Below are 18,840 nucleotides of genomic sequence, written 5' to 3'. Positions count from 1 at the left end.
AAGGACTAAAACGGGGGGTCAACTTGAATGTTGGTTACATGCCAGGACACTTCCAGAGTCCGTCATGTACATTTACTAGCTGCCATAAAGAAGTGTTGTTCAATAGCGTATGGGGTATCTCGTGAGCAATAGCCGGTTTTGCAAGCCAGACTCCTACACATCCTCGACATCGTCCATCTTCCATCTTCCTTGCATCTCATTCACCCATCACATCGTTGCCAGGGAATTCATCCCGGAGACGACGCTTCTCTCTCCGCTGCCACTCATAAAGGAGCTGCTCAAGGCCGTAGACAGCTCGGAGGAGCCGCTGTAACGATAGCCCGGCGACCTCTGCAGTAACTTCATAGAATCGTCTGGCAGGTCCCTCAAGCTCTTCAGGGTACCGGTTTAATGGATAGTCGAAGCCTAGCCGCTTGACATCCTCATCAGGGTCCGGCCGTGGACTAACCCTGATCATGGAACTCTGGACCTTCCATATCCGTGCCTCGACCTCCTCTTGCGACAAGTCCTGGACTTGTGGGAGTGGCGGTATATCGTGCAGGGGGAAAAGGCGGTCGACCTCGGTTTCGTCTGCGATGGTTAGCTTGCAGCTCGTGTAGGTTTTCTCTGGGAGTGGAAAGTATAACCTGGTCGGTTCTTTTCAACCTGAGTTTCCTGGAACCAGTTCAAGAACTCGTTCACCTCCTCCTTGCTCATAGACCAGATTTCCTCCGAGTTTAAACGCTCATACTCCAGTCGTCCCGGCTTTTTCTCCGGTTGCCTTGCAAATTCAGACACCCAGACAGCCCAGTCCATCTTTAGACACAGAGGGTCATCTTCATCGCGAGGAAACCGCTGAATCCCATCCAGTGGATACAAATGCTTCGTTGCGACCACGAGCGAAGCCACTAAAAGCACCTCTGGCAAGTCAAGGAGCATGTACCGCGTGGGCGGGGGGTCCCTCGTCGGAAAGGATAAGCTCATTTTCAGGAGACGGCATAGCTTTTGGGCGAATTGATGGACCTCGGCTGGGTGTGGTTTCGAGTTAGTAACAGATAGCTCTGGCTGCTCAAGCGGAGAAAATTGGACCTACGTGGAAGGGCAAGATCCCGGATGTAAAGGAACAACAACGTGGGTGCTGGTACCGCTGGGAATATTAACCTGTGGTTCTCTTTATACCCCAGCATTAAATCCGCCACTGCTCTATGCAGTTCACCTCCGTGGAACCGGGCATATCTGGTGAGAAGAGCATGTTGCGCCCAACCCGGCAGCCTGTCCCGCCACTCCTTGGGCACGTAGTCTATCTGTCACGCCATTAGCAGTGGCACAGACAAAGTCAGCGTGACCGGCCGTCGTGAACTCACCGCCCCAAGAAAGGGTATCTGGTTATTTCGCGCCCACCGGAACAAATCCCCGATTCTCACCGGCTCCTGCCTCAAGAGACACCCCAAGTACACCAGCGCCAGCGTATCTATGGCCCCTGGCAGCGGCCATATCTCGCCCGCCCAGCTCCTACTCCTCTTCGTTCCGCCGCCAGAAACACCACTCTCGTTCCCCGAAGCCAGAAACTCCTCCGCGGCCGCAGACTGCGAACTGAACATGGCCAACCCTGCGGCGGCATCCGAATCCGATCCGGCAACACTCGCACCACCACTGCCACCACTGGACTGGCTCGCCTTTCCTCCACCATCAACACCATCGTCGGTCCCCTTACCCTTACCTTTACCCTTGCCTTTGTCCTTGGCATTCTTACCCAGCCCGGGAAAGAGTCTCACCCTCAGATACCACAGGTCGCGACAGACCGACTCCAGCTCCGGGTGCAGGCCCTTTTGGCGGACCAGCCACGCGACCTGCTTGCGCAGCAGCAGCTGCAGGCACTCGAGGTACAGCTCGCGGGCCTCGTTGCCCGTGAGGTGCTTGCGCTCCGCCTGGCGGGCCTCCTTCTTCTTGCGGGCCACGCGGCCCGACTTGCCAAAGTTATCGTCCTCGTCGACGTCGAATTGGACGTAGCCCTGATGGTGGTTAGTACAGAAGAATCGGATTCAGCAGGCTTGTTTGTTTGCTGCCGTTGGCGCGGGCGTGGCGTCTCCTCACCTCGACTTGATGTCCGTTCTCACAATACCGCCGTCCGTTCTCAAGATACCATTTCCTTGCCGGACACTCAGAGCATGTTTCCCCGCGCGGGAATCGATGATGTCGGCGCGGGGCCATGGCTGTTGTTTCCTCGTCGGTTCATTTGAAAGGAGAAAAATTTAGAACGCATGAGCTTTATGCATCGTTTATTCGTAGTTTTTTTTTAAAAAAAGCCATAACGACATTCCGAGCGGACCGCATCTCCTTTCTTATTCCCCTTGACTTTATTCTCCCTCACCCAGATTTCAGTCACAATATAAATCTATGTTTGCTTGTTGGCAGGTTTCTTCCAAGCCCATCATTTCTCGTCTTCCTAAGACTTTTATTTTATTTTATTTTATTGACTTCCTCTGAACCAAACAATGAGCTTGATTGCATGGTTGAGAATTATGTCGCTCTTCACTGTGGTTTCATTTTCATATCACATAGCCTGACACGCAAAGATGAGTTGGTCATGGTTATTGAGCGCCATCGCATGGAATCTTGCATCTACCGAACAGCCCCTCGCAGCTCACAAGGCTACTTTTTTAAAATCCACGGAAACAGCCAATGGAACCGGTATTCTTAGGACAGGCAACGAAATCTCCATGCGAGTAGTTTGAGACTGTGCGTCCTATACCCAGCAGAAAGTGTCCAGACTCATTGGGCTGCAACCATGGACACCTGAACACCCGGAACAGGCCAAGAAATACCGAATGATATATCTCAGCTGGCCAAAAGCAACCTGGCGATAACAGATGCAATAACTGCTATCGCCAAGCAGTAACCAGATCCCTTCCCCTCCTTCTTCACACCTAGCGTGCCTCGGGTGTGCCGCCGTTTATTTGTTACCCTCCTTGGCGTCAATGGCAGCCTCCTCACCCATGGCAGTCTGGACGGTGACGACTAGTGCCTGAATTAGCTGCATTGTTCAAAACAAGGGCTAGCTGGAACTTACGAGTCTCCTTCTCCTCCTCCTTGAAGAGCTTCTTGATCTTCTCACCAACTTCACCGTCGGGCAGTCTAACATCATCCTTGGTGTCGCCGTCGGAAGTCATCAGGCTCAGGTAGCCATCATCGGAGATATCAATCTGAAGATCCAGATTAGCATCCCAGATAGACCATGTGCGTACCCTGAAGCTATTCTTACCAGAGTGTACTCCTGGCGCTTGACGACGGGAACATCCATGTTGTGGGTGGAAGGGCAGAGATCTTCCAGCTTCTTGCCCGTGAAGATGTCGAGGGCGACGAGATGGACCTTGGCGTGACCGTGCTTGCCGGTCTTGGAGGTGGACATGTCGACGATCTTGCAAGGGCGGTTCTTGATCACGACAAAGCCGTTCTTCCGCAGAGCAGAGCACTGCATGGGATAGGTGGCGGACGCACCGGCATCGCCGGCGGCCTCGGTCGTGAATTCATGTTGCTGTAGCCATCAGAGTCAGTATATACATGAAAAGCAAGATAGTATGTTGAAAGCGCTGATTGAGGATTGGGAAATTCGTCAAGTGGAGGCAGCAAATGGCGACAACGGGATGTGCGCCATTCTGGCATTCCCGTGGGCATCGCGGGGTTCAGAGACAGGCAATGCGGGGCGGTTTTTGTCGCCCAAGAGAGCACAAGACACGAGCGCGAACTGTAACTCACCTCCTCAGCCATCTTTGGAAAATTGAAAAGATACTAGGGTTCCCAGAAGAAGACGAGCGGAGATGCCCAAAGAAGATGTCGAACGGGTCCGAAAGAGGGGGGAATGGAAGGCGCAAGTTAATGACCGGAGAGGGGATTGGGAGGCGGGAGGAAATTTGTGGTTTTGAAGCACCCCCAGCCGAAGCGAAAAAAAGGCAGTGTTGGGTTCCCCGCCAAGTAGCCCCTCCCTGGTAGCACTGGGGGTTTGTCTGCGACTGCCTTTGGACCACTAATATTTTGTGAATTTCTTGGTGGGCTCGAGCTGTGGTAACTTTAGCGCAGCTTCAGGTTAACCCGAAAGATTCGCCTCTCCTCCTGGCCACAATGAAGGTTTTGCCTGGCGTAATTTGGAACCCTCACTCTTTGTGTTATAAGATCAATCATTCTAGCCCTAAACGAACCTGAATGAGTACGGAGGGGTATATACATTGTGTTCTTTGCGCCGGCACATGCTCTGGTATCCATACTCCGTATGGATGTAGTGTCAAGGTCCAAAGAATGAACCAAGTTGTCTTGACTACATGTTCGTCTCCTCTACCTCAGCGCGCAACTATAATAAGGGATGAGAGTGCCATACAAAGAACTTCCCATCCCATTGAGCCTAACTTGAAGGTATGTATGTAGATACTCTTGCGGTTGAAGGGGATAGGTAATACTTCTTAGGTATGGATACATGTAAAGGACTGGCTCGTGCGACCATACCGCCTGGCCTGCAATCCTGGTGGGCCACGCTAAGCTTGGTTCGACAATGACCCACGCAAACTCCCGCGGCCCCACCAGAGCAAAGGGTTGAAGCTGTGGCTTCGAGGCAGCCAATCACCAACCAGGTCTAAGCTCTCCGTAACACTGGCGGGCGTTAAGACAACGGCGGGTGCCTAGAACGGCACTCCGGGAGCGGAACAACAACACGAGCTTGCAAGATTCGAAGCTGGGCGTTGGTCACGGCGACCGAGGGAAGAACTTGATACACCATGTGGCTTGACCGGTTTGGTGGGCAGCATCCCGGAAACACTCCCGGTCCCTCTCCGCCGAGCCAGAGTCGTACGCAATCGCCGCTACCTCGCCGGACATCGAGCGCACGCGGCCCTTATGTCACGTCGCAGAGGCCAGGGATCTCCCCAAGGGGGTCTTCTCTGTCTCTCGTGTCTAACGACTCATCGTCCTCGCTGCTCGCCTCATCGAAGCGGGCCAATGGTTCGGCCCTGAAACAGTCCACCACTGTTGGCGATGCTCCGGACCCCGAAGAGGTTCTCGCTCGAATTCTCGGGCCCTTGCCGGATCCAGCCACGCCAGGAAACAGCCAGCCAGGAAGGATGACGGAGGATGACTTGGAGGGTGAATTTGATTTTGGAGGTCTTTCTCTGCGGGAGCTCGCCAGCGAAGATGCCGACCAGGCCGTGGTAGACCGCTGCAAACCACAGACGGTAGAGGACTGTAGGTTGTCCCGAGCCCATGTGGCCGTTACATCGTGTACTCATAGTTTCCAAATAGTCAATCGAGACAAAGCCAAGTTCGAGGAGCTTCACCGATCAATTTGTGCTTGCGAAGACATCCTAAGCTCGGTTGAGTCTAACCTCACCAGCTTTCGCAATGATCTAGCTGCCGTATCTGCCGATATAGAAAGTCTTCAAGCCAGGTCTACTTCCCTGAACGTTAGGTTAGAAAACCGAAAAGCCGTCGAGAAGCGCTTAGGCCCTCTCGTGGAGGAGCTCTGTGTGTCGCCCGTCGTAGTCTCCAAGATATCTGAGGGGCACATTGACGAAGCATGGGTCAAGATACTGGCCGAGGTGGACAAGAGAGCCACGGCGTACAAAAAGAACTCGCAGCAGATGCCGAGCAAGGCGTTAGCAGATGTTGGGCCATTGTTAGAAAAGCTGGTGCACAAGGTATGGTCTCTTCTCTCAGAGTCTCCCTCATGTCCTTCAACTAACCAAGCCAGGCTCTTGAACGCATCCGGGATTTCCTTGTGGCCCAGATCAAGGCGCTGAGGTCGCCCAATATCAACGCACAGATAATCCAACAGCAGAACTTCCTTCGGTTCAAGGACCTTTTCTCCTTTCTCAATCGGCACCAGCCGGTGCTCGCAGGCGAGATCTGCCAAGCCTATCTAAACACAATGCGCTGGTACTACTTGAACCAATTCACCCGCTATGAGAAGGCGCTAGAGAAACTCAAGCTCCATGCCATCGATAAGAACGATGTGCTTGGCCACGAGGATACGTCGAGGAAGGCCACAGTCCTTTCGGGATCGAAGGTCGCGGGAGCACCACACGACGCCTTCAACCTGGGAAGGAGAATAGACGTCCTCAAAACCAACAATCAGCTGGCAATATCGTCATATTTGGCTGAAGAAGATCAGTCAATCCACTACCTTGAAGTACCCTTCCGCAACTTTAACCTTGCTCTTGTCGACAATGCCACGGCAGAGTACACCTTCCTCGCCGCCTTCTTCAGCCCGGCGCTCTCCTTCGCCACCATCTCCCGACACTTCAACTACATATTTGAGCCCACCTTTGCCGTTGGGCAGACGCTCACAAAGCAGCTCGTCGCCGACACGTACGACGGGCTGGGCCTGCTGCTGTGCGTGCGCCTCAACCAGCAGCTGGCCTTTGAGCTGCAGCGCCGCCGTGTCCCCGCCGCAGACGGCTACATCAACGGCACCGCCATGACGCTGTGGCCACGTCTGCAAAGCATCATGGATGCGCACTGCGAATCTATCCGGGCACTGACCGCGGCGCTGCCCGCGCGTGCCGCCTCAGCGGCCTCGGCCAAGGCTGCGTCTGCGGCTCCCCATGTTGTGACACAGCGCTTCGGTCAGTTTCTTCATGGTATTCTCGCTTTAAGCCCCGAAGCCGGCGGCGACGACGAGCCCGTCGTGGTAAGTCTCGGCCGGCTGCGCAACGAGGTTGAGATGTTCTTGAACAAGGCCAGCCAGGCATCTTTTGGCGCCGACAAGAGGAAGCGAGATCGATTCTTGTACAATAACTACAGCCTGATCCTGACCATCATTAGCGATGTTCGGGGGAAGCTTGCGGAGGAGCAACAAGAGCATTTTGAGGCGTTGAAGGCTGGTCATCAGGAGGATGGGTAATCGCCCTGGGAAAGGAGGGCGGAAACTTGACGTTCAGTTGGTCGCCATGCTGTTTCCACTAAATGAAAGGGTTCGAAGCGTGAAAAATGCAGCATACATTTCTCTATCATCGTGACGTTGGAGCTCTTCAGAAGGTATACAAAATGAAAAACGCAGAGAGTCTACACGCCATGTACGCCAACCGACGATTTCCCCCTGGTGCCGTCATCGATATCAACGCCGAGCCCCTGACATATTCTCTTTGTTTAACCTCCTTAGCCAAAAGCACCTCTCTCAAATCGACAAACTGCGTACCGTTTTCCGCGTTACCATGATAGCAAACAATTTCACACGGGAGCAACAGGGAAAGCAGGCCAGTCCTACCACCACCTCCTCCCCACCAAGGCAGACACATAGCCCAACCCTGAGACCAGCGGACCCGGTAACGAGCCGGACCCTGTCCCCGCTTTCCGCAGCAAAATGGCCAGCACACCAACCAAGACGGCGATGCCAATCGTCCCCGCGGGCCGACGATGCCGCCACAACCACTTCTTCGCCTGGGCTTTCTGCTCGGCCCACCTCAGCTCGCGGGCCTGCCTCTCAAAAAACTCCCTCCCCTTGGCTCGGGCATCCTCCCCATACCCCCCAGCCCGGCCGCCGTCCCTGCCGGTCTTCAAAACACTCCACCTCGAGATCCTCCTCCAGGACGGCAGCTTCTCGGGCGGGAACCTGCGCTCCAGCTCGCCAGCCTGGGCAATCAGGCCCTCGAGGTCGAGGGGCACGGGCAGCTTGGAGAGGATGCTGTGCAGCATCTCGGGCTCGTCGGGCGGGGTCTCGAAGAGCTCGGCGCGGCGGCTGCGGACCATGGCCGCGAAGAGGTAGACTGTAAACACCGGGTCGCGGGCCAGCAGCACGTCAAAGAGGCGCGCAATGTCGCCCAGCGTGGTGATGTCGTGCGCGTACATGGTCAGCGTGCCCGACAGCGCGAAAAAGGGTTCTGTGTGCGACAGGTGCCGCCACAGCGGCGGGTCTGCCGCCCGAAGGATGTCTGGGATTAGGTGGAGCTGCGCCACGGCGGGTGCGAGAGAGGGTAGCATGAAATCGCGGATGCGGAGCAGCGAGAGGTGGGTTAGTGCTAGCGGCCGTAGTGACGGGGGGAGTACGAGCTGTAGCACTTGGGCTATGTCGTGGTAGCCTTGGAAGTAGCATAGGTAGGGGTTCTGACGGAGGACTTGGAGGATGAGGGCTGAGAGGTGGGATTTTTGGAGAGAGAGTTGGGATTCGGTCTGGTCTGGGTTTGTTTGGATTTGTTGGATTAGTTCTGGGGCTATATTGGAGGGGAGGAGGGATATGATAGCGTACCATTGGGGTAGTAGATGAAGGAGCGGTTGACGTCTAGTTGGACCTGATCCTCGTCTTTGTGGTGTGGCAGTGTCCTCCATGTGGCGGACGAACAAGACTGGTCATGGTCGGACTCGGTCTTGCCATCGACGGGTGAAATTCCTAGCAACACCGGCCCTGTATTATAGAGAGTGAGCTTCTGCCCCAAGATATCGATAGGTATCGTATCTGGCTTACACGCTTGCTGGCGGATTCTGTCAGTCAAAAAGCCGCCCGGCGACTCTGCAAGCGCTCTCAAGGCAGCGAGGTCCCTCCGCTTGCATGCTTCGAGGATAGCTTCCTTCTTTTGCTCAACTGTGTCTGTGTGATTTCTAGTCTTCTCACTGGGACATGGCTCGGTTGAGTCCTCCATGCTCAATCGACAACGAATGTCTGGTGCCGTGGGGATCAGCGTTCTTATCCCTCGGGGCACTCGGGTCTCTCTGGTCTCTCTCTCCCCTTTCTTGCTTTCTTGTAAAATATAAAAGAGCTTTGAGAATGTCTGATTCCAATAGGCATCTCACAGCTTGTACATACAGTACTGTTAGCTGCGCTAGTGTTGGTATTGATAGGCTGTAAGTTATTCAAACGCCGAACTTGGCCCTGTCTCTCTCTGCCGCGTGTCTTGATTCAAAGTGCCGCATCCGGATGTGAGCAGAGGGATTAGGTACTCAGAGACGTGCAGGAATTTTGCCGCTTTCTGTGAAGCTCTTGATGAAGACTGCGGACCTTCTTCAATTGATGATGATCTGGACGGACACGTGTGGTACGCGTCTCAAAATGGCAAGCCATTCCCTGCCCTGTACTCCGTACTGCATGAAATTGTGCTGCACGAATCTTACAATGTGATGGAAGAATCGTACGTTATATGTAATTTACCATATACCGTACGGTGCATCGCACAGTTACACACTGAATCGTGAATACATTCTGGTAAGACTCGGTTTGAGCAGTAATGTAATTAACGAGGCTTAACAGCCCAGCACTGGGCAGCGGCATTCCACCTCCTACAGTGTTCAGGCTTCCATCACCATACAACCTTAACCAGTGACATTATTCCCGCTTGCAGTTCTCGAGTCAATCAAGTCCATAGGCGGACGGGGTGAGGCTCAACCTTTTTGTATGGCTCATAAGTGGGCAGAGAAAATGATCAATATCCTATTAACTAACATGTCGAAATTCGATTGAGGACTCTGTGGGCAGAGCAGCCACAGGCGTTTTGCGCGACCTTGGAATCGCCGATGCACGACCATCCCCAACGAAGCTTCAAGTCGTGATACCCAAGGTATCTATCTAATCACCCAAGGCTGTACCTGTATTGTGGTGTTTCAATTGGCTGCTTGAAGCACATGTGCCTTCGCTGTCTGAATCACAAATCACAAATGCCTGCCCTGCTGCCATGCACTGCGATTCTGCGATTCTGCAGTGCTAGTTTTGAACGGTAAACTACTAAACCGCTTCTTGACCCCAGCCCTTCTTGTTCCGCCACGCGACTTTGTTTTTCTCCTTCGGGTGGCAGGATCAGTCTGCGGGTATTCCGTTGCTTATAGCAAGTCGTTCTAGACTTCCAGTTTTCCTCCTTCGAGCGTTCCGTTTCATCAGGCGTCGCTGCGGCCTCATTCATCAAGCTGCTGTTTCTCTGCTCAAGGGGTCGATCTTTCTTCCCGGTTCAAGCTTATCATCAAATCGCATAGGTAGCTGACTCTCAGCAAGACACCGCCGGTTCGGGCAGTCATGGCCTTCCAGACCAACGTCTTCCGTGGAGGCGAGTGGGTGACGGAGACGGTCGACTTGCAGACCTTCCTGAAATCGCAGGCTGCCAGCAAAGGCCCAGCGAAGGAACCCCTGCTGAAGCCTCCACGTTGCGGACTGCTTACAAGGACCGTTGTTGAGAGTCCCGTCATCAACTCGATACTGCCTGTCAGGCTTCGATCCCCGCAAAACAACGACGTTGCTTTTGTGGGAGTAAGTGCTAGCTAAGGGTCAGCCGCTCGAGCACGTTTGGGTTGAGGCTAACCCTTGGCATGAAACAGGACCATTATATTCAGATCTGCGAGCTGTGCAAAGACGGGCGCCTCAAGGAGATTGCCAGAAAGAATGATTTCAGATCTCGCATTCGCAACGCCTGTGTGGTCGGTTCCGCCGTCATCCCGGAGCTCAAGCGGGGGGCTGGCAACCCGGAGACTTCTTCATTGGGTGTCATTAAAACCGAGGACGGCGAACCTGGGTTGCTCGATCTTCCGTCACAGAGTCCGCCCGTCTCAAGCAACAAGCTACCGCCCCAATCGCTGATGGTAGTCTTGGAAGGCGGAGACAGTGTCTTTTTGTTCATCCGGCCTGGGCCCCAGGGTGAGCCTGAATTCGTTGCTTCGCGTTTCGAGAACCCCCGGCTCAGCCGGGCAGGGCCGCTAGGATTCAACTTAGCCATCGACCCGAGTTCACGCTACATGGTGCTCTCGCCCGCCGCCGACTACTTTGTCATTTACGAGCTGGAGTCCCATCAGCGATTAAACCACGCATACGCCAGTAACGAACCCCTGAATCCAGTCATATCGTTCCGCGTTCGTAGTGTACAGGGCGTGGTACACAAGGTTGCTTTTCTCCATCCGCGGCCGGGAGATGACCATCACATCATCCTGTTGCTCGTCATTGTCAAGAATCGCAAATCGAGGATGGTGGTATATGACTGGATGCTGGGGGACGACCTGAGGTCCGTTTTCGCCGAGGAAAAGAGAGGCCATCGAATGCCAGCCGAGAATCAGATGTTATTGCTGCTGATCCCCCTCACGATTGAATCGGCCTTCATTGCCATATCACCTCAACAGGCTGCCGTGTGTACCGAGTGCCTGCATGGGCCGCCCAAGTTCGCGGCAATCCCGGTTGATACACTACCCCCAACCGAGCAGCATCGGGGCCTGGGCCCTCCCGCTTGGACTTCCTGGGCGAGGCCTTTTCGGGTAAAAGATTACAGAATGAATCGCGATTGCATATACCTTGCTCGGGAAGATGGTGTGGTCCTATTCGTCGAGCTAGACCCAGATTGCACCATCGACCGGAGCACCCTGATGGATAGGTTTCCTTGCAGCATATCGAGTGCCTTTGGCTGTCTCGTTGCCTGTCTCTCTGATCAGTGTTCAGACGTGCTCATGCTTGGCAGCGATTCGGGACCAGGAGGCTTTTGGAATGTTGGTAGAACCTTGGCCCCTTTCTCTTGGCGATACTGACACCTTTCACAGATTGCTGCCCTGCAGCGCCCTGAGAAGCTCGGGGTCTTGCCGAACTGGTCTTCAGTTGTCGATTTTGCAACCACGGACGAATTCTCCGCATGGCGCCAGGAAGTTCAAGAAGAAAAGAACATGGTGCCATGGCAGCAGAGCAAACCACGGAGACCCGACCGGATTTTTGCAACCTGTCAAGGGGGTGTAAAGGGCTCCATCACAGAGTATAGGTACGGGCTGAGAGCCAATATTGGCCTCGATATCGAGTACGGAGCCGGCATGAAACGCGCCTGGCTACTCTCCTCGCACAACCCGAGCTTGGCCCACGGTTATCTGCTGTTACTGTCCATGCCCGACAGCTCAACCATTCTACATCTGTCCCCTGACTTCTCTAGCGCCAATGAACCAGACGCAGACACAATTCCCTACGACTTGTCATCCACAACACTAGCAGTAGCGTGCAGCGAGCGCCTGTCCGTGCAGATCACCGAACAAAATGTAGTATTAGTGGCCCAAGATCAGAGGTAAGAGTAGAGATCTACGGATGATACGCAAGGTATCACTTGTTTCTTCAAGCGCAACACTAACTCAGAAGCAGTGCCCGGTTCTCACGCCAGGAATTGCAAAATCTTGCGAAGGCCTCAGTCCCTGATGCACGTATCCTTGATGGTTGCATTCTTGGGGAATGGATTGCTGTCTCAGCACATATGGAGGCTCTTTTTCAGATCCAGATTTTCAAGGCTGACGCATCCAACCTCACACTTGCCCACATCCAGACGATTGATGTGGGCGGTGAGGTTACGTGCCTCTCACTTGGCAATGATTTAACGATTCTGGCAGGCATCCGGACAGAATCTCAAACATTCCTGGGCCGTGCTTCATTGCGCCAGGGCGGCGATCGTCTCCAGATGATCAACCTGACAGAGTGTAAGCTCAACTCCTCCATTGATTGACTCCCGTTACTAACACTGTCTAGACTTCTCGGGAATGGAAGGGAGTCTTGGGCACGCCGCTCCGGCCTTGGCTGAGAGTATCGCAAGCATCGTTTCGGTCCGAGACACCATCCTCCTGGGCAGTCGCAGCGGGGAGGTGATAGCCGTGAGAGAGGCTGCCGGTGCCCTGTCGATCAGCTGCGAAAGGTTCGGCATGGCTACAGCGAGTCTCAGTTGCAGCTATGGCGCTGGTGCAACCGACCCTACCATACTAGTCTGTTGCGATAACAGCCTTGTCTCGGTCGCTGTCGACCAACGTGGCAGCCGCCGTGATGTTGTTCCGCTGAAGACAAAGTGCCGCGTCTGGCCCGTGGATGTCAGCAGGCCCGACGCCATGCCGCCGCCGGTGCATTTTGCCACGGCTGTGGACATGCCGTCCGAAGATGGAATTACCCCAATCCTTATGATATCCGGCTCGAGATTACTGCTCGCGGAGCTGCAACAGAAACCGGGTCCGGTCCATCGAAGCATCCCTGTGGATGGGGTGCCCAACAGAGTTATATATTCCAAATCTTTACAGTGTCTAATTGTCGCCGTGGTCAGGAACAACAAGCCGACCTTGTTGTTTATGAATCCAGATACCGGAGAAGATATAGGAGTGCCGACGGACAAAAATGGGGCCACAGTCGAGTATATTCTTGGCTTGGGAAAGGAAAAGGACAGGATCACAGGGTTGGCGGAATGGAAGTACAGAAGGGACGGCAACGTTTGGAATTTCCTCCTTGTCTCCACTAAGGGCGGCCGTTTTATGGTCGTGTCGACGCAAAAGGGGGCGCCACGAGGAGGTGGACTTCTGTCCATCCGGTACTGGACGAGATTCAAGGAGGATGTGGCTGCAAAGCCAATCTACTCAATTGCTGGCTACGAACAGGGCTTGGTCTATTGCGCCGGCGACACGATCCGGTGGGAAATGCTCGACGTCGAGCAGCGGACGTTCACCGTTTACAAAACCCTCAGGCTAAACTCGCCAGCCACCAGCTTGCGGATTTCTAACGGCAAGCTTGTGGCTCTGACAAGCAGCGAGTCTCTCGTCGTCATCGACTACGCCGAAGGCAACACGGAGAATGCCCGACTGTGCCACGAGGACCCTTGGAGAAGAAAGGGGATCCACTTCATTGAGGTTGCCGGCCCTCAGCCCGATGAACCGCGAGGCGGGATTTTCCTCGTTGCTGACAGAGAATGCGGAATTGGGGCGCTTTGGGCGCCATGGCAGACCCCTGAGAAGGAATTCGAAGTGGTCATGGAGGCAGAGCTCGCGGCGCCCATCCGGAGGTTCCGACGAGGGAGGACACGGCCACTGTGGGAGCAACGGCAGGGAAGCCCCAAGTACGGTCGCCTGGTGGCCACGGTGGATGATGCCGAGATACTAGGCGTGTCTCTGAACGGGGCGCTGCACCACTTTACGCTGCTCAGCATAGACGCCTGGCAGCTCCTGCGCTTCATCCAGAACATTGCGCTGGCCAGCGGCGAATTGTTCCCTTACAGACGATTGCGCCGCCATCGGCCGATGGACGACGTCGAGCCGCGGATGGACGGCGGACTCGAGATGCAGGTTGACGGCGACATACTACAACAATGCCTGGAGAAGAGGGCTTTGGAGCAGTTGATGGCCAGGCCAGAGCATATGTCTCGGTTTATGGTGCTGTTGCAACAGCTCGATGAGGGACGGCATACGGCAGGGCTAGCTCCTGAAGACTACGCAGGCCATTTCCAGCTTGCATACGATATTCTGGAGTATTATTTACTACCAGTTTTGTGAAGGGGGCAGCAATAGGGGGCTGGGCTGTTATTTGGGGCGCCGAATGTCGGTATATAGTGGAGTTGCGATGAGGTGCGACTTAGCTGATTACTCTACAGTCTACACCTGTCACCTGTATGACACCTCAGTTGTCTGTATGTATGTACGCGAGGTACGATGACTGGGCAATTTGGCCCTCCGCTCCCGCTGCTGGCCATGAAGATGCACAAGATCTCATGAAAATCCAGCCTGTACCTACGAAATGCACTGCGATCTTCCGGCACTAGCCACAGGTATGCCCCTCCCCCGAGCAGACAGAGCGACACTAAGTGATCAAATGGAGTAGGTAGATGATGGATGTGCTTAGATATTCACTCCCATAATGTATTAGATCTTGTCTCGATGCATACTACCTATCCTAGAAAAACCATGATGATGTCGCTTTTGCTAAAGACGTACACGTAGGGGAAGTTTGCTATGGCTGCTAGGTAGTGGCGGGGAGAACCTTTGGCCTGGCGGATGGACCTGAAGCAGAGCGGGGCATTCCAGATAAGCCAGCTTATCGCCCGCTTCAGGCTTGTCCCACACTAAATTGTCCCACCAAACCCCACAAGCCCTACCGATCATTGTGCGTGTGGCCGGGCATCCTAACTTCGGGCCTAAGAACCCCATTGAGGTGACAGCTTTTTTTCAAGTCGTCCTTTGCCACGACTCCGACCCAACCGAACCGGCGCTTCCCCCCTCACGACCTTGGATTTTCTCCACGCTCCTTTTCTTCTAGTTGTGGGCGAGGCGCTTCCCCTCAGCATTCCTTAGGGTTTACTCTACACGGCCGAAGACAAAACGCCAGTCGAAGCGCTAGAAACACCCAAAGCACCAACAACAGAAACAGAAGAAAGAAAAGATAGTTCGAGATGGCGCCCAAGAAAAAGGGAGGCAACAAGAAAGGCGGTAACGATGACTGGGAGGCCGAGCTAGGCGAGACCATTGCCCCGGCGGCTGCTGCCACCACCGACGGCGCGGCTTCCCCGGCCCCTGCCGCCGATGATGAGCCCGCTGCCGGCGGCGGCGGCCTTATGAACCTGATGCGGAAGAACAAGGAGAAGCGCAAGAAGAAGGGTCTGAGCGAGGACTGGATTGAGGAGAACCAGGAGACGGCCGAGCAGTCCGCCGAGCCGCTTCCAGACCTGTCGGTCAAAGCCCCTGTGGAGGCCAACCTCGATGACGAGTTCGCCCTGCCGGACAAAAAGGCTAAGGGCGGCAAGGGAAAGCAGCAGCAGCCCCAGCAGCAGAAGGCCGCGGAGAAGGACGAAGATGCGGATGGCGAAGAGCATGGCAGAGTGCTGACCAAGGCGGAGAAGGAGAAGCTCAAGAAGGAGAGAGAGAAGCAGCGCAAGAAGGAACAGGTATGGCCTTGGCTCTACCTCGAAATGTCTCTCCCGTGTAGCGGCTAACCTTGTCAATGTGTAACAGGCCGCGAAGAAGAAGGCAACTGCACCTGCGAAGGCGGAACCCGCGAAGCCCGCCGCGGAAGAAAAGAAGGCTGACACACCTGCAGCAGCGCCCGCAGCCGCGCCCGCTCCTGCTGAGACAGGTGGCAAGAAAAAGAAGATCCCCGCCGCCCTGCTTGCCATCCAGAAGCAGCAGGAAGAGCTACGGCGTCGGCAGGAAGAGGCGGCGCGGCTGGAAGCCGAGGAGCGTGCCAGGATAGAGGAAGAAGAGCGCAGGGCGGCCGAGGAACAGAAGAGGAAGGAGGAAGAGAAGGCTCGCAAGAAGCAGAAGGAGAAGGAGAAGATAGAGCAGCTCAAGCGGGAGGGCAAGTTTTTGACCAAGGCGCAGAAAGAAGAAAAGGCCCGAAACGAGAGGAAGCTGCAGCAGATGCTTGCCGCTGGCATCAAAATTGGCCCTGTCGGCGAGAGCGAGGCTGATAAGGAAAAGGAAAAGGAAAAGAAGAAGGCTGACGCTAGGAAACGAGGTGCCGGCCGTAGCAAAGTAAGTACAACGAGCCTGGTACCGCACGGCCCCTGAGTGCTTACCTTGATTTTGTGTAGATCGACGAAGAGAAGGCTCTTGCAGAAGCTGCTGAGCGGGCAAGATTGCAGGCTGAGGCTGCTGCCAAAGAGGCTGAAGAGAAGGCTCGTCTCGAGAGGGAGAAGGCCGAAGCCGAGGCTGCTGCGAAGGCCAAGGCTGCAAAGGAAGCTGCCGACGACAGCGTAGACGAGGATTGGTTGGCGGCCGCCGAGTCGGAGAAGGAAGACGTCAAGGACAGCTGGGATGCCGAGTCCGACGAAGAAGACAAGCAACAAGAGGAGAAGAAACAAAGGGACGAGAAGAAACCGCAAGCGCTACCATCTCGGCCGAAGCCTCAAGAAGAGTCTGAATCTGAATCTGAAGAAGAATCTTCAGAAGACGAGCAGACGACTCAGGCGAAGCTTGCAGAACTGCAGAGGAAGAAGGAGGCTGCTGAGCGCCGGGAAAAGGCTCACCAGGCTGCCCTGGCTGCTCGGTCCAAGGATAACCTTCGCTCGCCTATTTGCTGTATTCTCGGGCACGTCGATACCGGCAAGACGAAGCTGCTCGACAAGATCCGGCAGACCAATGTCCAGGAAGGCGAGGCGGGCGGTATCACCCAGCAGATCGGCGCCACTTACTTTCCCGTCGACGCCATCCGGCAGAAGACGGCTGTCGTCAACCGCGACGGCAAGTTTGAGTTTAAGGTGCCTGGTCTCCTCATCATCGATACCCCTGGTCACGAGTCTTTCTCGAACCTGCGTTCTCGTGGTTCGTCGCTCTGCAATATCGCCATCCTGGTGGTTGATATCATGCACGGCCTCGAGCCCCAGACCCTCGAGTCGATGAGGTTGTTGCGTGAGCGGAAGACGCCGTTCATTGTGGCGCTCAACAAGATCGACCGTCTGTACGGCTGGAAGAAGATTGACAACAACGGGTTCCAAGAGAGCTTGGCGCTGCAAAATAAGGCGGTGCAGAACGAGTTCAAAAACCGTCTCGAGCAGACCAAGCTTGCCTTTGCTGAGCAGGGTTTCAACTCGGAGGTGTTTTACGAGAACAAGTCTATGGCCAGATATGTGTCGCTGGTTCCCACGTCCGCCCACACTGGCGAGGGTATCCCCGACATGCTGAAGCTCATTGTCCAGCTTACTCAAGAGAGGATGGTGGGCTCGCTCATGTACCTGTCCGAGGTTCAGGCTACCGTTCTTGAAGTCAAGGCCATCGAAGGCTTTGGCATGACGATCGATGTCATCCTGTCCAACGGTATCCTCAGAGAGGGCGACCGCATCATCCTGTGCGGTGTGGACGGCGTAATCAAAACAAACATTCGAGCTCTACTCACACCAGCCCCGCTCAGGGAACTCCGGCTCAAATCGCAGTACGTGCATAACAAGGAGGTCAAGGCCGCCCTGGGTGTCAAGATCAGCGCGCCAGGTCTCGAAGGTGCCATTGCCGGCTCTCGGCTGCTCGTCGTCGGCCCCGACGACGACGAGTCGGATCTCGAGGATGAAGTTGAGGCAGATCTTGCCAGTCTCTTCAGCAGAGTCGAGAAGTCGGGCCGCGGTGTCAGCGTGCAAGCGTCGACGCTCGGGTCCCTCGAGGCGCTGTTGGATTTCCTCAAGGATTGCAAGATCCCCGTCGCCAACGTCGGAATCGGTCCTGTCTACAAGCGGGACGTCATGCAGTGCGGCATCATGCTGGAGAAGGCGCCCGACTACGCCGTTATGCTCTGCTTCGATGTCAAGGTCGACAAGGAAGCGCAGGCATACGCCGACGAGCAGGGCATCAAGATCTTCACAGCCGACATCATCTATCATCTCTTTGACAGCTTCACCAAGCACATCCAGGAGCAAAACGAGAAGAAGAAGGAGGAGTCAAAGATGCTTGCCGTCTTCCCATGCGTCCTGCGGCCCGTCGCCGTCTTCAACAAGACGAACCCTATTGTGGTTGGTGTTGATGTTATTGAGGGTAACCTCAAGATCAACACCCCCATTGCCGCCATCAAGCCAAACCCCACGACGGGCGTAAAGGAAATCATTGCGCTTGGGAGAGTGTAAGTCCTCATTACTACAGTTAACCTTAACCCTTTACCATCTTCCTCCAAACCCGCTAACTTATTTGCCCCTTTCTAGTACCTCGATCGAGCGTGAGCACAAGCAAATACAGGTTTGCAAGAAGGGCCAGCCGTCAGTGGCCGTCAAGATCGAGATGGGCGGACACCAACCAACGTATGGCCGCCACCTCGAGGAGAAGGACCTGCTCTACTCGCAGATTTCGCGCGCCAGCATCGACACGCTGAAGCAGTTCTACCGCACCGACGTCAGCAACGACGAGTGGCAGCTCATTATCAAGTTGAAGCCCATGTTTGATATTGCTTAGGGGAGGGGCGGGCCACAAAAGGTAGGGAAGAGAAAACAGAAATACATTGGGATGGATGGGTCTTATAGGGTTTTGTCTATGTTATTGTTCCGTGTAGTTGGAGGGTGGTAGCTAGGTTTTATGGTCAAGTTATACTCCGTAGTAGTCTGTCCACATTGTTCACTCTCCTGGCCACGATGGCAGTGATTGTGATGTCTATGGGCTTTACCGTCCATTATGCTTGACCCGTTTTGCCCCCCTGATGCCCGATCTTAGGGCGTCCGATCTGACCATGATTCG

The 18,840-nt window shown here is 54.8% G+C and overlaps 7 protein-coding genes across 7 annotated transcripts; 4 read left to right on the top strand and 3 right to left on the bottom strand.

The window, feature by feature from the left end:
* Nucleotides 1-15: 15 nt before the first annotated feature.
* Nucleotides 16-2,256, bottom strand: N656DRAFT_779665 (uncharacterized protein). Its single transcript, XM_064815236.1, has 5 exons — nucleotides 2,074-2,256; nucleotides 1,344-1,991; nucleotides 1,073-1,283; nucleotides 627-1,007; nucleotides 16-570 (listed from the first exon to the last, which is right to left on the bottom strand). Exons 1-5 carry the CDS (start codon nucleotides 2,188-2,190, stop codon nucleotides 197-199), a joined length of 1,731 nt encoding a protein of 576 aa, XP_064669734.1. The 5' UTR covers nucleotides 2,191-2,256; the 3' UTR covers nucleotides 16-196.
* A 676-nt stretch (nucleotides 2,257-2,932) lies between these two features.
* Nucleotides 2,933-3,747, bottom strand: N656DRAFT_789834 (translation initiation factor eIF-5A; the record flags this gene model as incomplete). Its single annotated transcript, XM_064816818.1, has 4 exons — nucleotides 2,933-2,997; nucleotides 3,050-3,182; nucleotides 3,242-3,514; nucleotides 3,736-3,747. 4 exons carry the CDS (start codon nucleotides 3,745-3,747, stop codon nucleotides 2,933-2,935), a joined length of 483 nt encoding a protein of 160 aa, XP_064669733.1.
* An 880-nt stretch (nucleotides 3,748-4,627) lies between these two features.
* N656DRAFT_112163 (Vps52-domain-containing protein) lies at nucleotides 4,628-7,045 on the top strand. The gene is made up of 3 exons (XM_064808515.1): nucleotides 4,628-5,208; nucleotides 5,266-5,660; nucleotides 5,714-7,045. Exons 1-3 carry the CDS (start codon nucleotides 4,746-4,748, stop codon nucleotides 6,863-6,865), a joined length of 2,010 nt encoding a protein of 669 aa, XP_064669732.1. The 5' UTR covers nucleotides 4,628-4,745; the 3' UTR covers nucleotides 6,866-7,045.
* On the bottom strand, nucleotides 6,959-9,049 carry N656DRAFT_779659 (uncharacterized protein). The gene is made up of 3 exons (XM_064815235.1): nucleotides 8,423-9,049; nucleotides 8,207-8,362; nucleotides 6,959-8,135 (listed from the first exon to the last, which is right to left on the bottom strand). Exons 1-3 carry the CDS (start codon nucleotides 8,595-8,597, stop codon nucleotides 7,225-7,227), a joined length of 1,242 nt encoding a protein of 413 aa, XP_064669731.1. The 5' UTR covers nucleotides 8,598-9,049; the 3' UTR covers nucleotides 6,959-7,224.
* Nucleotides 9,050-9,579: 530 nt separating this feature from the next.
* On the top strand, nucleotides 9,580-14,577 carry N656DRAFT_732310 (uncharacterized protein). Its single transcript, XM_064812664.1, has 5 exons — nucleotides 9,580-10,189; nucleotides 10,258-11,409; nucleotides 11,461-11,966; nucleotides 12,041-12,369; nucleotides 12,419-14,577. Exons 1-5 carry the CDS (start codon nucleotides 9,959-9,961, stop codon nucleotides 14,191-14,193), a joined length of 3,993 nt encoding a protein of 1,330 aa, XP_064669730.1. The 5' UTR covers nucleotides 9,580-9,958; the 3' UTR covers nucleotides 14,194-14,577.
* A 195-nt stretch (nucleotides 14,578-14,772) lies between these two features.
* N656DRAFT_112069 (uncharacterized protein) lies at nucleotides 14,773-15,967 on the top strand. The gene is made up of 3 exons (XM_064808513.1): nucleotides 14,773-15,578; nucleotides 15,646-15,660; nucleotides 15,734-15,967. Exons 1-3 carry the CDS (start codon nucleotides 15,087-15,089, stop codon nucleotides 15,881-15,883), a joined length of 657 nt encoding a protein of 218 aa, XP_064669729.1. The 5' UTR covers nucleotides 14,773-15,086; the 3' UTR covers nucleotides 15,884-15,967.
* Nucleotides 15,968-18,728, top strand: N656DRAFT_112070 (P-loop containing nucleoside triphosphate hydrolase protein). The gene is made up of 3 exons (XM_064808514.1): nucleotides 15,968-16,164; nucleotides 16,224-18,235; nucleotides 18,315-18,728. The coding sequence occupies exons 1-3, from the start codon at nucleotides 16,051-16,053 to the stop codon at nucleotides 18,559-18,561; spliced, it is 2,373 nt and encodes a 790-aa protein (XP_064669728.1). The 5' UTR covers nucleotides 15,968-16,050; the 3' UTR covers nucleotides 18,562-18,728.
* The last annotated feature ends 112 nt before the right edge of the window (nucleotides 18,729-18,840 follow it).

Source organism: Canariomyces notabilis, assembly GCF_033297395.1.
Source record: "Canariomyces notabilis strain CBS 508.74 unplaced genomic scaffold N656scaffold_12, whole genome shotgun sequence".
Taxonomy (NCBI): Eukaryota; Fungi; Ascomycota; class Sordariomycetes; order Sordariales; family Chaetomiaceae; genus Canariomyces; species Canariomyces notabilis.
This window is presented reverse-complemented; position numbering and strand designations above follow the sequence as displayed.

What these genes read in the sequence shown, in the direction of transcription:
- N656DRAFT_779659 (XM_064815235.1), bottom strand. Translation starts at nt 8,597, where the DNA reads ATGGAGGACTCAACCGAGCCATGTCCCAGTGAGAAGACTAGAAATCAC. An exon ending in CAGAATCCGCCAGCAAGCGT is followed by an intron (nt 8,363 to 8,422) that starts GTAAGCCAGATA and finishes TCTATAATACAG; the next exon opens with GGCCGGTGTTGCTAGGAATT. An exon ending in CTTCATCTACTACCCCAATG is followed by an intron (nt 8,136 to 8,206) that starts GTACGCTATCAT and finishes AAACAAACCCAG; the next exon opens with ACCAGACCGAATCCCAACTC.
- N656DRAFT_112069 (XM_064808513.1), top strand. Translation starts at nt 15,087, where the DNA reads ATGGCGCCCAAGAAAAAGGGAGGCAACAAGAAAGGCGGTAACGATGAC.
- N656DRAFT_112163 (XM_064808515.1), top strand. Translation starts at nt 4,746, where the DNA reads ATGTGGCTTGACCGGTTTGGTGGGCAGCATCCCGGAAACACTCCCGGT. An exon ending in ACCACAGACGGTAGAGGACT is followed by an intron (nt 5,209 to 5,265) that starts GTAGGTTGTCCC and finishes GTTTCCAAATAG; the next exon opens with TCAATCGAGACAAAGCCAAG. An exon ending in TAGAAAAGCTGGTGCACAAG is followed by an intron (nt 5,661 to 5,713) that starts GTATGGTCTCTT and finishes TAACCAAGCCAG; the next exon opens with GCTCTTGAACGCATCCGGGA.
- N656DRAFT_732310 (XM_064812664.1), top strand. Translation starts at nt 9,959, where the DNA reads ATGGCCTTCCAGACCAACGTCTTCCGTGGAGGCGAGTGGGTGACGGAG. An exon ending in TTAGTGGCCCAAGATCAGAG is followed by an intron (nt 11,967 to 12,040) that starts GTAAGAGTAGAG and finishes ACTCAGAAGCAG; the next exon opens with TGCCCGGTTCTCACGCCAGG. An exon ending in GATGATCAACCTGACAGAGT is followed by an intron (nt 12,370 to 12,418) that starts GTAAGCTCAACT and finishes AACACTGTCTAG; the next exon opens with ACTTCTCGGGAATGGAAGGG.
- N656DRAFT_779665 (XM_064815236.1), bottom strand. Translation starts at nt 2,190, where the DNA reads ATGGCCCCGCGCCGACATCATCGATTCCCGCGCGGGGAAACATGCTCT. An exon ending in AGAACGGACATCAAGTCGAG is followed by an intron (nt 1,992 to 2,073) that starts GTGAGGAGACGC and finishes AACCACCATCAG; the next exon opens with GGCTACGTCCAATTCGACGT. An exon ending in AGATACCCTTTCTTGGGGCG is followed by an intron (nt 1,284 to 1,343) that starts GTGAGTTCACGA and finishes ATGGCGTGACAG; the next exon opens with ATAGACTACGTGCCCAAGGA.
- N656DRAFT_112070 (XM_064808514.1), top strand. Translation starts at nt 16,051, where the DNA reads ATGCTTGCCGCTGGCATCAAAATTGGCCCTGTCGGCGAGAGCGAGGCT. An exon ending in GAGGTGCCGGCCGTAGCAAA is followed by an intron (nt 16,165 to 16,223) that starts GTAAGTACAACG and finishes GATTTTGTGTAG; the next exon opens with ATCGACGAAGAGAAGGCTCT. An exon ending in ATCATTGCGCTTGGGAGAGT is followed by an intron (nt 18,236 to 18,314) that starts GTAAGTCCTCAT and finishes GCCCCTTTCTAG; the next exon opens with TACCTCGATCGAGCGTGAGC.